This window comes from Molothrus ater, chromosome 2, assembly GCF_012460135.2.
Source record: "Molothrus ater isolate BHLD 08-10-18 breed brown headed cowbird chromosome 2, BPBGC_Mater_1.1, whole genome shotgun sequence".
Lineage (NCBI taxonomy): Eukaryota > Metazoa > Chordata > Aves > Passeriformes > Icteridae > Molothrus > Molothrus ater.
The window spans coordinates 101902905-101917096 of record NC_050479.2 but is presented as its reverse complement, the minus strand read 5'-3'; the positions used below and the strand labels follow the sequence as shown (position 1 = coordinate 101917096).

General features: G+C 39.8%; 1 protein-coding gene across 4 annotated transcripts in view; it reads right to left on the bottom strand.

The window, feature by feature from the left end:
• APP (amyloid beta precursor protein) overlaps nucleotides 1–14192 on the bottom strand; it is a 208467-nt gene that overhangs the window by 13780 nt on the left and 180495 nt on the right. For 2 of the 4 annotated variants that reach the window (XM_036378877.2, XM_036378894.2), the window contains 2 exons: nucleotides 9887–10108; nucleotides 4298–4351 (listed from right to left, as the gene is read on the bottom strand). In XM_036378877.2, coding sequence (XP_036234770.1) covers nucleotides 4298–4351; nucleotides 9887–10108 — 276 coding nt within the window. The remainder of the gene's footprint in view (nucleotides 1–4297; nucleotides 4352–9886; nucleotides 10109–14192) is intronic. The other 2 variants (XM_036378886.2, XM_036378904.2) reach the window with 1 other exon arrangement.

The following is a 14192-nucleotide window of genomic DNA, read 5'->3' as shown; positions in this document are numbered from 1 at the left end:
TGAGTGTATAATTACAACTGCAACTCTGTAAGATATGAAAATATGATCTACCCTGAACAGAGAGCATTTGCTGTTTATCACCTTGAATTACAGAAAATATGCTAATACTAAGCAATGTCCCTTCTGATGGCACATTTTTTAATCTTCACTCAATTTCCACAAATCAAAGCAGCTGAATTAATGTTAAGTAAAAGGTGCTTGCTCATGATCATCTAGAGATGTTTTTATATGTATTTTTATGTGCATTTGTCTCTATATGTACATGTGCACACACACACACACAAAGAAAAAATTACTAATAAACAGATACCCAAAATTCAGTTGCAAGAAATTAAGTGCTCATCATGAAAAAGTGACTGCTGGAGCACAGGAGAGAAGGAAACACAGGAGAAAAGGAAACACTACTGAATAAGTTGTTACAGTGAGGTTATCAAGAAAAGAGGTACTTGTTCTATCTGAAGTTATTTATATGGAAGTTCTCAGGCTGGACTGCAGCCTTCTAACATCTAACATCTCCTTGTATAAAGCAATTTATAAATAGCAAGAAATATGTCATAAATCTGTTATAATTTTGTGCTGTATTAAAAATAGTGCATTGATGACTACTTAGATATATCTAGATATTTTTCTTCCCTCTGACCTTTCACCATCTCATTTACTTCCTTTTTTAGGAAGAAGATGATAAGAAACAGTTTTAGGCATAATTTTTATGTTTGTTTGCCCATTTGTGAATTAGGAACGGGAAGGACAGTAAGTTAAGGCAGTAGAGTCCTTGTCTAATGCCCCTGTGAATTACACAGATGTTTTATCCATACTAGAAAATGGCATTCATCCAGACAATATTCTTTTCCTAGGACTGATGTAGATCAGATTCCAATACAAGCTTTAACTGTAGACAGTCAAGGTGGAGCACAACGGAGGTGGGGTTTGGACAACTGGCATAAATTTCAACAATTGCTTTAAACTTGGTCCTTACTCATAAACTTTTCTACCCTATGAACTGGACAACTCCTGACTTTTTCTGGCTTGACTCACAGACTTCATATTTTGAAAGAGAATGATGTGGTGAAGGAAAAAGATCCCAGGTATCACAAATACTACTACCATCTAAAGACTTGTTGGACCAGATGGTCGTTGAGGTGCCCTTTCAAGCCAGTACTCTGTGAGTCTGTGACTCTGTTCTGTACTGTGACCAAATTATCTCTCGTAAGAAAGTGACAAAGATGACCTGCATGATTTTGATCTGCCTGTAAGAAAAACATACTGATCATTATAAGAATGATGTGTGAGCAAGAAGTAAATAAAATGGAAAAGAGAAAAAAGGGCACATGTTTTCATGTTTGTCTTAGTCTTTTCAGAGCTCATTTTCTTCAAGAAATTCAAACAGCTACAAAACATTCATTTATTCTTCTTCAGGCTTGGAGTGTTACAGATTGACATGATACCAATTATTTCCATCCTGAAGAAGCAGGTCCCTTGAGCCAAGCAGGTAGAAGCATCAACTGGCAAGTCAGGCCCACAGAAAGGGCAAATCTTTCAGGAAACCAACAAGAAGCTGGGCAATTAAAACAAAAAGTCACAAGCAGCTGGATGCATTAATCTGCAGGTCTTTCATTAATACTTTTTCACTCTACAGTAATCTACTATATTTTTAGGTTTTTTCTTCAATAATAGCCCCAAACTGTAAAAACAGACTAATCCCAAAAGGATAGTTACTGCACAAAAGGTAATAATTTTCCTTTTTCATCCTCCAATATAGAAATTTTGTTTGTAATTAGCAAGTAAAGTAAAACTGTTTTAAAGTACACACTTTTAAACTATCAGAATCCCTTCTCTACTTCACAGTTGAAATAAGCATCTATTTGCTTTCCTCTATTCCTAGTTCATTAAGATATTCAGATTGGAATAATTTCTCTGTTAAAGTGCAATTTTGTCACACACAATTTGCTTTTGAATGATGATGAAAAACCACATGGACATTTATAGACAGAAACTGTATGACTAAGAAAAATTTTTTAAACCTATAAATGGTGATTAAAGACACAGGAAAGTTAAGCACAACTTTGCACTTTAGCAGAACATTGAGGAAATATCCCATGCAATTTTCACAGTAGAAAAGTTACAGCATCTGCCATCTGCCAAATTTCAAGCCATAATGGTCAGATGCTGAAATATTTTTGACCTATCCTTAGTAGTCTATTGCACACATTCACCAAGATGACTCATGACTTATTGTCATGAGGCTTATAGACTTCAGTACTGCGTGTATCAACACAACCAACAAAGCACTCTAATGCACTTGACTAAAACATACAGTAATGCACTTGACTGCCACAGACACATTTTATGAAAAATCCTTTCCTTAGGATTTTTCTCCTTAGAAGCCGAGAGGCCTCAGGAACAAAATGTAACCAATGGTTATGTGCTGCTGTGGAATGCAACAGGTGCATCTGTGATTGGTCTCATGTGGTTGTTTTTGATTAATGGCCAATCACAGTCCAGCTGTCTTGGGACTCTGGTCAGTCACAAGATTTTATTATCATTCCATTCCTTTCTATTCCTTTGCTACCCTTCTGATGAAATCCTTTCTTCTATTCTTTTAGTATAGTTTTAATATAATATATATATCATAAAATAATAAATCAGCCTTCTGAAACATGGAGTCAGATCCTCATCTCTTCCCTCTTCCTGGCACCCCTGTGAACACCACCACACTTGACTAAAACACACAGTTTCATTCTGAAACAAGAGAGTGGCATTGAGAGAAAATCTTTTCTCTAGAGAAGGGACACTAAGGATTTCTGAGATGTGTGTCTATGAGTGAGGGAACAGAAGGGAGGAAAGAATAACCTGTGGTAATAAATATGGGCCTCATAACAGGAAATATTTCAAGAGGACTGAAATTAAAATTGCAAATAATAATAGATTTTAATATTATAAGAAATCTGCTAGACTGAAATAGCATTACAAAATTTGGATTAAACCATATGCATGTTTCATCTGTGATATTTCTACTGCTCCTGGGGAAGAAGGTAGATAATGCAGTACTGAAGGGATTTTTTCCTGATCTCAAGATTTTTGGCATTGTAGCTCTGTACCAGTTTCCAGGATCTCTTCATGGATTGAATTAAGACTCTAAACATAAGTAAAGATGGCAGACTCCTAAAACAGTGCTAGAAGCACACTACCTTGCCAGTTCTGACACATATCCCAGTTGCTGCAACATATGAGCTTATTTTACCTCCCACTGTAGCAATTTCTGTAGTTTCTAAACACGGGTGAGTTAAGATTTTAAAAAATTAGGAAGATGTTGTCCACAATGCTATCTAATGGATTTTTGGAAGACAAGGTAAAGGGGAAAAGGATACAGATCAATCATTTTAATATATCTGAGGGAAGAAAACACAATTATGATGTGACACTGAAATAATCCTGACCCTAAAATATATTCTCATTACATCAAAGAGTCAGAGTAGCCTCTTCTGAAATAAAAGGCTGTTTCCTCTCAATGGCTTTAACAGTTTCAGATAATTCTGAACAAAAAACAGAGGAAAAATTACCCCAAAAACAAAACAAAAACAAAACAAAACAAAAAAAGGTATGAAAAGCTAAAATAATTTTTCCTTTTGGAAACTGGATTGTCCCATTTTAACTTCTCCAAACATTTGCAGCCTGACAACCTAGTGATCTGCTACTGCTCTGAAATCAATACAAAGACAGAGCTACCTACAGAGCAGAAACAATCACCCTGCTCTGTCCTAGAATGGAATGAATAGTTGTGTCCTCAGGCATCCTCAGGGAATCCAGAGGGATAATACCCTCTGGTATTTGGAGATAAGTAAGATAAGTACCACAGCCAAAAATATCAATTCCCCCCTGCAGTTCTGAAACTGTACGCATTAATTCTTCACTAGTCCTGCTCACTCTACATAAAGGATTTGACATTTCTACTGTACATTGCCAAATTAGAAGTAGTGTCTGTACAGGGTACCAAGTTTACCATCTCCTGCACCTGCTGAAGTGTTATTTCTGGAAAGGATGAGACCTTTGATACAAACCAGTTCTGGGTCTGGGACTCATTCCCACTGCAGGCACACATCCCAAACACCCTCAATATGGACAGCACTCAGATGGGGATTATTTGTGAGGGAATGATGCTTCCATCATTCAGGGAATAGTATTAAATTTTGTGAGCAGGGTACCAGAACAAAGCAAAGGTAAATCATTTCAGCACCAGCAGACCATATGCATGCCAGAAAAAAATACAGGTTAGGTAAAAGCCATGCAAGTCATATACCTGGTCGTGTGGTGAGTCCTCTGTCTGCAGCTGGGCGGGCATCAACGGGCTCAACTAGGCACGTGCAGAAAAGAAACAAAAAAGCAAACAAAAATAAACAAAATCCCCATAAATCACAAAGTCAAGGGCTCTTCTGTTGGGACAGTGCAGGAGAGACATACTGCATTAATAGTTACCAAAGCAACAACTAGAAAATATCCGCCTTCAGTTAATCCTGAAAGTAAAAGGAAGGGATGGGTAAGACTTCACAAGGAAAGCTTCAGCGTTGAGGCAGCATCATTTTACATCATATTACTGCTTCAAGTCAGAAACCAGTAAGACTAAATAATTTCTGTCAATAGAACAAAACCATATTCATTACATGCAAACTTTTCCCCATTATCTGATCAAAACTGGCAGCCAGAATGGACATGATGAGTTCTTCCTGCTGCTGCTCTTTATCAATATTGACTTAAAAGCCTCCTGAATCCCTCCTTTTTCCTTTCAACAGGGATTCTTTACAGCACCATCTATAATGTTAAAAAAAATAAAGTGCATTTTGAAAACACAATCTATATTCCTATATGTTCTGATTTGTGAACTGCATATTTATCTTCCAGTTTTTGGAAGGGAAAGAAAGAAGAAACACAAATTTCTATCCAAATGTATGTCATATTCAGTTCTATAAAACTCTTTTATTACCCTACTAAGGTTTTATCAGCTGAAACCTAAGTTGAAGTAGCTCACTGACACTAATAGAAAAACAGCATTTGCAAAACTTGGAGCTATTTGAGTCACTGCCAACTGCCTCAGTAAGTTCAAACATACTGGAAATGTTTATTAAAAGATTCAAATTTTTTTTGGTTGTTTCTCTCTTTTGCTCCAATTGTGTTGCTTTCCTTATCTACTCAGTCTTTGACAGTGTCAAAAGAACCTAAATTCAGAAATGAAGTGTTACATTGTTCCTTAGAATTCAGAATTTTTAACATATATTCTTATTCATTTGGATGTCTGGATTCAGCTATGAGCCTTTATCAGCAGTAGGTGAGATGCAGGAACACAGGAAATCTGATAGACCCACAATTTTCAATCAAGAAGAACTGCTCATCAGAAAATCACACAAGCCTGATGATACTGTTGATTTGAGCAATGGAACTGCCCATCTTCTCAGGAAGCCTGTGTCACTGGCTTAGTGTTCCTGTGGGTTGGACAAACAACCTACCATGCTTGCAAGTGGGAGCCTAGGTGGCTCCCATGTCCTGTGCACATGAGATGACTGCATGAGCTCCTGTCTCTGAATAAAACCCAGTCACTCAGCTTTACACTAGCTGCAAACTAAAAGCACATCAGCACATCTGACTCACTTGTGTATCCAGAAAGGCAGACTTTCACTGAGCTTGCAAGTCTGGTGCTGCAGAGGCACCTTCCTTCACACCAGTTCAGAGTGGCACTAGCATAGCACGTAATTGTTTTCCTTACATGGCTCTTCCTGTGGGAAGGACTCCATAGCGTAGCAGGGGAGACTCCTCTCCCAGAGTGAACTGAAGAAAGATTCTTTTTAGAAGTGATAAACTGACTGAGAATCCCAGGTTTTGTCTCTTTGCATTGTCAGTGGGAAGGAAAGAGGGGCTGGGGGGAGGAAAGGTGTGCTAAAGGTTTATTTATAAACCTTTAGCACAGTATAAAGTTTTCTTTATACCTTTTGAAGTTTTAAGCCTGTCTTGCCCTAAAGTCTCTTCTAAAGCTTATCTCAACCTCATGAGCTTTATTTTAACTGATGTTTTTTCTCCTCCTCTGCTCAGTTATAGCAGAGGAAGATGAGTAGATGATTTTTGTGAGTGCACTGGCGTTTGGCCTGCGGTCAAACCGCTACACCTCACTGGACCACATCATCACAACAGCTAATGAAGAGGGGAAAAATTTAAACCTACCACAGCATTTATCAACAATCAAAACTCAAACATGTACTCTATGTTATTATACAAAGTGCATTCATTTTGAAGCTCCAGAATTGTATTTCTCTTGAATACGCTTCCATGTGCACAGAAGTAAGACTGAAAATGCATTGTCCAAATAGACTCATGAAACTAAACTGGTAAATGTTTATTTACAGTGACTGCTCAGGCTTCATGGAGGCCACACATTCCCACCTTTTCCTAATACTAATAGATCTCAGAAAAGCAAGAGAGAACGTGTTTACTTCTCTTTTCAAAAGTAAAAGTAAAGTACATCAAAAGCTGGTACAGACCAGCAGGAGAGGAGTGCTATGTGATGCTCACCTATCAAGAACATTGTTGAAGAGAGTAACTGAACAAATCATAAGGATAACACAGTACATTTACAGGAATCTCACTTTAGAGAAATACTAGATACAGACATTAGGCTCCCTGTAACCTGCAAGCTAAAACACAAAGGGTAAACCACAAAACCCAGTTAGTCACTGGCAAAATGCACAGAGGGCTTGGCAGTGTCAGAGCTTCACAGCTGGGGGGGGTTTGTTGGGGGTCACCTCTGAAGATGCATTTTGCATTGCTGAAGTAACAGTTTCCTGACATTTTTCATGGTCCCTCTGTACAGTTCTCAGAAAATGTTTTCTTTGTTAACCTAATTTGTGTTGCAGGATGCTGGACATCTCTACAGTATATTATGTGCTGCTTCAGATCAACTCCTGTCAACATTTCCAGGGAAACTGCTTCACGGTAAAACAAGTGAGAACATACTTGCAGAAAATACTGAGTAATGTTAGACTTTCAAAGTCTATTTATTTTTAGACTGTTTTTCACTTACTAGTCAGTAAAAGCAATTCTAGGAAAGTAAACTATTTGCATAAAACCTGTTCTTAAAAACATGCAGTTTACATTGGGAAAATGTCAAATAGAGTTATGAAACCTTAAGATTACATGGCAAGATATCAGTCCAATACATTATTAATATCTGTGGGTGAAACCTGGGATTAGATCATGGCCATGGAAGGAAACAGGGATGGGAACTAATAGTAACAAGAAATGTTAGGGGGAAGGGTTGTGGTATTTTAACTTCATCAGTTCATCAGAGGGAGAAAAAAAAGGAGGAGAAAAGTATGTCAATTGTTATTAACTTTTTGCTACTTCCAAACCATTTTATAAGATGACAGAAACATAATTTTGGAAGCAAGGTAGACAAAGCCTGAAGTAACACCACTATCAAAGAAGAAAACAGGCATGGAAAGTGAAGACAAATGGCACAGTCAGTCCTGGGGTTCTGGAACAACGAGGTGGGAGACAAGCACAAAGTAAATAAACAAAGCTGTGAAATTCCTCTTTGATGCTATGGACAAAGGTATAGAAATGACCTCTAAAGAAAGAAGGTATTCTTGGCATGTTCACACAAAGAACATTGTGGTTTGGGTAGAAGATAGAGAATTATAAGGGGAAACAGAAAAGACTTGAAGAGGTTTAAGTCACCAAATGATTTCCACTTCTAACTGTGCATACTCAAACAATTATAATGGTTGGCCTAACTGAACTGGCTGCTGCAATAAGTTCATGACAAGTACAATATAACCCTGGTATAAAAAACCAAAACTAAACCCCAACAACTTGGAGGCACGAAAGAATAAGTGCTGCAACAAACCACATACTGCATTGAAACACACAGACCTAATAATCAAGAATGGTATTCCAGGCAGGAGAATTTTATTTCTTATTTGCTGCCATACATTTTAAAAGGAGAACCATGCTCAGTGTAGTTGCCTGTGGGAATTCAGTGTCACTTTGAAGTACCTTTCATTATTAGATCCTGAGCTTAGACAGGTTTCTGAAGGAAAAATACACTTGTGTGATTAAACTATGGGTATGTCTGGGGGTACCTGTCTACCTAATAACTTCTTAACCTGGTGACTGAAATCAATAGATTTTGGAAGCTAGGAGGAAAGATATCGAAAACAATTAATCCCCACCATGTTTTATGAAAGCAGGCAAAAGGTATAGAAACTGAAGCCCTGGATGCCTCAGCTGCAAAAAAATGGAGCAAGGGCTGCAATTGAAAATTCCTGCAGGACAGACGTGAGCTAGACTGTGACCTGCTCCTGGCAGACAGCCTTGATACATACACTAGGGTTAGAGCAAGCTGCAGCTCCTTCCCCAGGAAAATGAGGTTCAGCCTGGCATCCTGTGAGCCATCTGTACCCCTTGCCAGTGCCTGACGTGCTCCAGCCAGCTGCTCTCACTGCCTGGCATGCCACCTGGCTGCAAGTGCCCTTCAGACACAGCTGGAGTCCTTGTCACAGTCTCCTGCCTTCTAGTTCTTCCTGCCAGCAGGTCTGTTGAGTTTGCTCTGGCTCTGCTCTTTTACTTGCTCCCTAACTTGCAGTGCTGACTCACTGGTACTCTGATTTTAGCCTTATTCCTGACCAGCCTCTCCTCTTCCTCTCAGATCTGCTAAGTATCTGCCTCACTGACCTTTGTGCAGGTCTTTTCTTTTGCCTGATGCTAGGCTTCTCTGACTCCTTGGGACAAACTTTGATTGTAAATCTATTTCTGATTCCACTCATTTCACCTGGCACCAACACCAGACCTGGCAAATCCATGCCCCACACACCCAATTGCTCACAGTCACTCACTTACTGTGCTGGAATGAGACTAACTGCATAAGGATGATCTCAGAACTCATTCTGAGGGCAGGAACAGCCTAAGCCAGTGGTTTCAAAAGACTTGAGGAGGATGTTAATGTCTGTGCAGTTTAGCTACAAATCACAGATTTGCCTGAGAAGACTTCTGCAGTTCCAGGCTCTGTATGTACTGTGGCTCGGCAGTATCAAACTTACTGATGTGATTAACTTAGCACTAGAAACAGTGCTAAGTTAAAGAAAGGAAAACAAAGGCAAGAGGAGGAACTTGAATGACATGACTGAAGTCCCTCAGGCTTCTGATTTATTGGCTCCAACACTTAAGTGAATTAGCAATTCCAGATGCTATATGGATTTTTCAAGTAGCATGCAGTCACTTCATTGAAGTAGTCCATGAACACCATATAATATTCCTCAGGAAAAACATTTTCACTAGCCAAGTTGTACTGATGTGCATGTAGGAGCATTTCTGCAGTACATTCCAGACAACCAGTGTAGGGAGTGAAATAACATTATCTGTCTTCTAGGATTATGCTGGAACTGTAATAATTTTCATGCCAGCAAATAAAAAGCTCTACCTTAAATAAAACACTCATTTCATCATGGCACAAATCTAACAGCTTATCTATCTATCTATCTATCTATCTATCTATCTATCTATCTATCTATCTATCTATCTATCTCCCTGCAGTCATTGAGTCATTGTCGTGTATCTTTTAAGACTGTTACTCATAATCTCCTAGACTTTATTATGGTTTGTTTCTGAAGGCAAGTAAGCTCAACTCTGAAATTTATTGTGTGTCTAAATTAGAGATTTTAGTCAGGACTTTCTATTCCATCAAAGAGACACAACTGACACAGCAGACCAGTTCCAAATGTTCATTTCAGAACTTCTATCCCACTTACACTTACAAGAAAAATATGAATTTTCAGGGAATAATGTGAACAGAAACCACAAAGCTCATCTCAGAAAGATCTGTGGTTTCTCCCCCTATTGTACTTACCTTCATTTTCAGTATTGGCTGGAACAGAATCAACTCCAAAGGGATGCCATGGCTGAAGGTCATCTAGGCTGAAGTCTCCATCCACTGGAAGAAGTTCAACTGTGGTCTTTGTTTCCGTCAATGAAGGCATAAGAGCATCATTTCCGTAGCTGATTCTGGGTTCGCTGATCATATTGGCCAAAACATCATCAGAGTAGTTTTGTTCTTTCTGAAGTAATTCATCTGCAAGGAAATTTCAATGCAGAAACTATATGAAAGAGCCAGCATATCTAAGGACCTATTTTCAGTGCTACTCAAGTAAGAATTCACTGTTGTGAGATTCTGTTTTTCCTACAATAAATAAAAACAGTAAGGTTTGGAATAGTCAAAACCCCTTGATAAGCACTGCAGCTAAGGCATTTTTTTGAAACATCAACCACAATTGCTCAATTCTATTTCCTACACACATTTCCACTACAAAACAGATCATAGGTCTGTGCTACTATATACATTCCTTGGCTCTTCCCAACCACTCTGAGAGGAAGCACAAAACAACTCCCTTCATCTCAACATGCTTCTGTAAGTCAACTGGTGAGAGCTCCACATGAAGGAATGTCTTTGTAATTTGTCCTTCTTCTTAAATGCTCACTGCCAAAGCTCATCACAACTCTTAAACCCTAAATCTCCACAACAGTCACTGTATTAAATTGGGTTTACTATAACACATCAAATCTGAAGAAACATTTGATTTTTTAACATATATAAATTCATCATAACTGAAGTAGTTCTTTGTTAAAAAGCAGTAGTAGATATCTGGTAGTAGTAGTAGCAGGCAAATTATTTCACAAGCTACCAGCACCTAAAGCTATGCAGTACTATCTATGCTGTGGAGTTTTTTTTTTTCTTGAAGCAAAGGTGAGAAATCAAAGCACTTTTCAGTTCCATCAGGTGTATAGGACAGACAGTTCAACTCTGTGTTAAAAATAAACTCAGAGGTTGCGTGTGCTGCATTTTTCCTACTCCCTTCTCACATCAAAGTTCCTCTGCTCTCAGCACAGAAAAGACATGGACTTGTTGGAGTGAGTCCAGGGGGCCACAGAGTTGATCAGAAGGCTGAAGTACCTCTGCTGTGAAGACAGGCTGAGACACCTGGGGCTGTTCAGCCTGAAGAAGATAAAGGTCCTAGAAGACCTTACTGTGATCTTTCAGTACTTAGAGGGGGCCTATAAGAAGGAAGGGCCAAACTTGTTATCAGGGTCTTTAGCAATAGGACACGAGGTGATGGTTTTTAACTGAAGGAGAGTAAATTTACATAAGATATAAGAAAGACATTTTTTCCAAGGAGAGTGGTGGTAGATGCCCCATACCTGGCAGCATTCAAGGCCAGGCTGGACAGAGCTCTGATCAAGATGTTCTAGTAGAAGATGCCCTTGCTCATTGCGGAGAGGGCTGGACTAGATGATCATTAACGGTCCCTTCCAACCAAAACTATTCTATAATTCCATTCTTTATCCAATCTGATTCACTGACATCTGTTTTTGTAGGAAAAATATATTATTTGCAAGTATTTTGAGGGAACCTGCTGCAAAGAGCATATTCAAGCAAGAAATTGCAATGCAGACCAATAATTGCTAATAAGGCACCAATAGTGAGCAAGTGCCACAGAGTTAAATAGTTCTTAATAGGAGACTGTAGCAAGTGACCACATGAGAACACACATGGCAGCTGATGATACAACAGCTTTTATTAGGACTGTCTTCTCTGCACTTCATTAAGGACTCCCTGACTGTCACTACTTCACACCCACATTTCTACATGTAGCAAGTCAGGGACATGAATCACCAACCACTCTGCTGCTAAACCCTTTATGCCACTCCATAGGGGCTCATCCATTTCCTAGTAATATCAGCGATGAGGGGCATCTAAGTTTCTATACACACCACAGCTCTAGAAAACCTCAGCAAAATCTTCTGAATGTAGTGTTTCTCCCAGCTTTACACCATGAAGCTTCATACCACAGAACTCAATGGAACCATGCAGCACCCTCAGAAAGGCCCCTTACCACCTCAGGAGCATTAGAGGTGCCACTGCTTCAGTGCCTCTGTCAAAGATGATGCAGTAGGGCTCTGCTCTGGAATTCATCTCTCAAAGGCCACCTTGAGATAGCTGACAAAATTCTCTGCCACCCTATCCCCATAACACGGAATTCAGATAATCAAAAATAAAAAGAATGTTGCAGCCTCAGTTCTGGGGCAAACACGGGTTCTGAATCTTACAAAATAATGTTTTAAAATAAATTTTCCAGTTTAAACAGTAATTACTTGAGCAGATGGTTAAGACTAATGTGAATACAAAATTTAATTCTGTGATTGAATTTGCCCTTTAAAATTACTTACTAGGACAGTATAGAAAGCCTTTGTCAATTACACTGAATTGTTTTTCTTTTCATGTTCATTTTACTGAAACCAGTACTATTTTATGACACTTACTAAATCTTCAGCATTGAAGTTAAATCTGATTTTGTCCCCAAACTGCACTTAACACTACTCCTTTTTCAAATTAAACCATGTCCTTTCATCAGAAGAGATAGGTGAAGTACCTTGATATTCTGAGCAGACATTATCACATTATCACACGTTAATTTTCATTAGATATGGATGAAAAGACTTTACAAAAAAGAGCTGGATTTTAGTGGCCTCAGGGAGGAGTCTGGTGTCCATGTACCTTGCAAGGTGCCACAGATGAGAGCACTACTACCATATCATCATGCACCAAATGAGAGTGTTACAGTACTGAGCATCTTTGTGACCACAGACCTTTTAAGACCTGGGCATTGGAATGGTTTTGGGGCACAGCTCCCCTTGTTCCCGCTGCTCTCCCCATCCCCAGAGGATGGTGTGGGGCAACTATAGAGACCTGGAGCTCGGGAAGCAGTGGCAGGGGATGGTGGAGCTGTGGCTGGACGAGCTGGAGGAGCTGTGGCTGGAGGAGCTGTGCCCCAGCCACTCCTTTGCCCTGGGCAGTGACTGTCCTGTACAACTCCTGTCCATACTCTGCTGCTGACATGCTCAGTGTCACCTGCAGAGAGCTCCTGCCCTTGGAAAGGGACAAATGGTGCACAGAGGGGAAGGAAGGACCTGAGCTCTGGCAGTGCAGGAGCAGCATCAGGATTGGTACAGAACCCAGGAGAGGCCACGGTGCAGGCATGGCTGTGCCTGCCAGGCTGACAGAGAGGGGTTGCAAACTCCCATCATGATACCATCATTATACCCAAATTTCTGAGGGCTGGGAGTGATCACACACAAAGTCTCTCTCAAGGCTACCCAAGTGGGAGCACATCGTTGCCAGCTCCATTGTTTTCCACCCAGCTGTGGCAGACAGCATGGAAAGGAACTGACCTGCACAATAGCTCAAGTGAGGCAGACAGATATTACAACCAGCAGATTATGATCACATCCATTTTACAAACAGGGAAACAATGGCTACATGAGTCAAGCCCATCTGACAGGATGAATCAGACACTGAATGACAGTGAGAAATTGGAAGTGCCTGGCATAGAAACTGCTGGAATCCATCACACTGAGGCAGCTGTGTCTGCACTGAGTAAATGATTCACAAACAATTGCTTCAATCGTTAAACTGCTAAAAAAAGTTTGCCTTAGGATTTCCAGTTATTGATACTACTGGCAAAGTCCAAGATCAATTTTTCAGGGCTGATTTTGTTCCAAGTATCGATGGCTACTTGAACCATCAGTTACACTAATGGAAAGCCATACATCTATTCATTGACACAGTATTTCCTCCATCTGCAGCTGCCAACTCAACTCCCCCACCGTGCAAAAGACAAATCCCTAAATAAGCAGGGAGTACAGACACAGCTAGAGGCTAGGATGTGCATTCCACATTGTTTCAGGGGATTTATTTGTACTGTGAATATCTTATCATTAGGTGCTGAATATAGACAGATCCTAGGTTGCTCCTCAAAATTTCATCTCACATCAAACCAACAGGACAAAAACATTCTGAGGATCTTCCTATAATAAATGTTTTTTTGCTTGGGTTATTATCTCCTTGTAGCATTCTGCTAAGCCTTGCCACTGAGAAAAATAAAGAGGATGGCAAATCTTTCTGTCCCTCTGAGAGCATGTGCTCAAAAGCAACCATGACCTTAGGAAGAGACCACACTCAGTTGGGACCTCAGACCTCCCACTAGCTCCGAATTTGGTGTGAGGGCACACAATTGCTGCTTCTCCTCCAGACACTCAACATGCTCCTTAAGGCACCTAAACTACTTCTTTCTCAGGATGAGTGACAGGATCACTTCTAG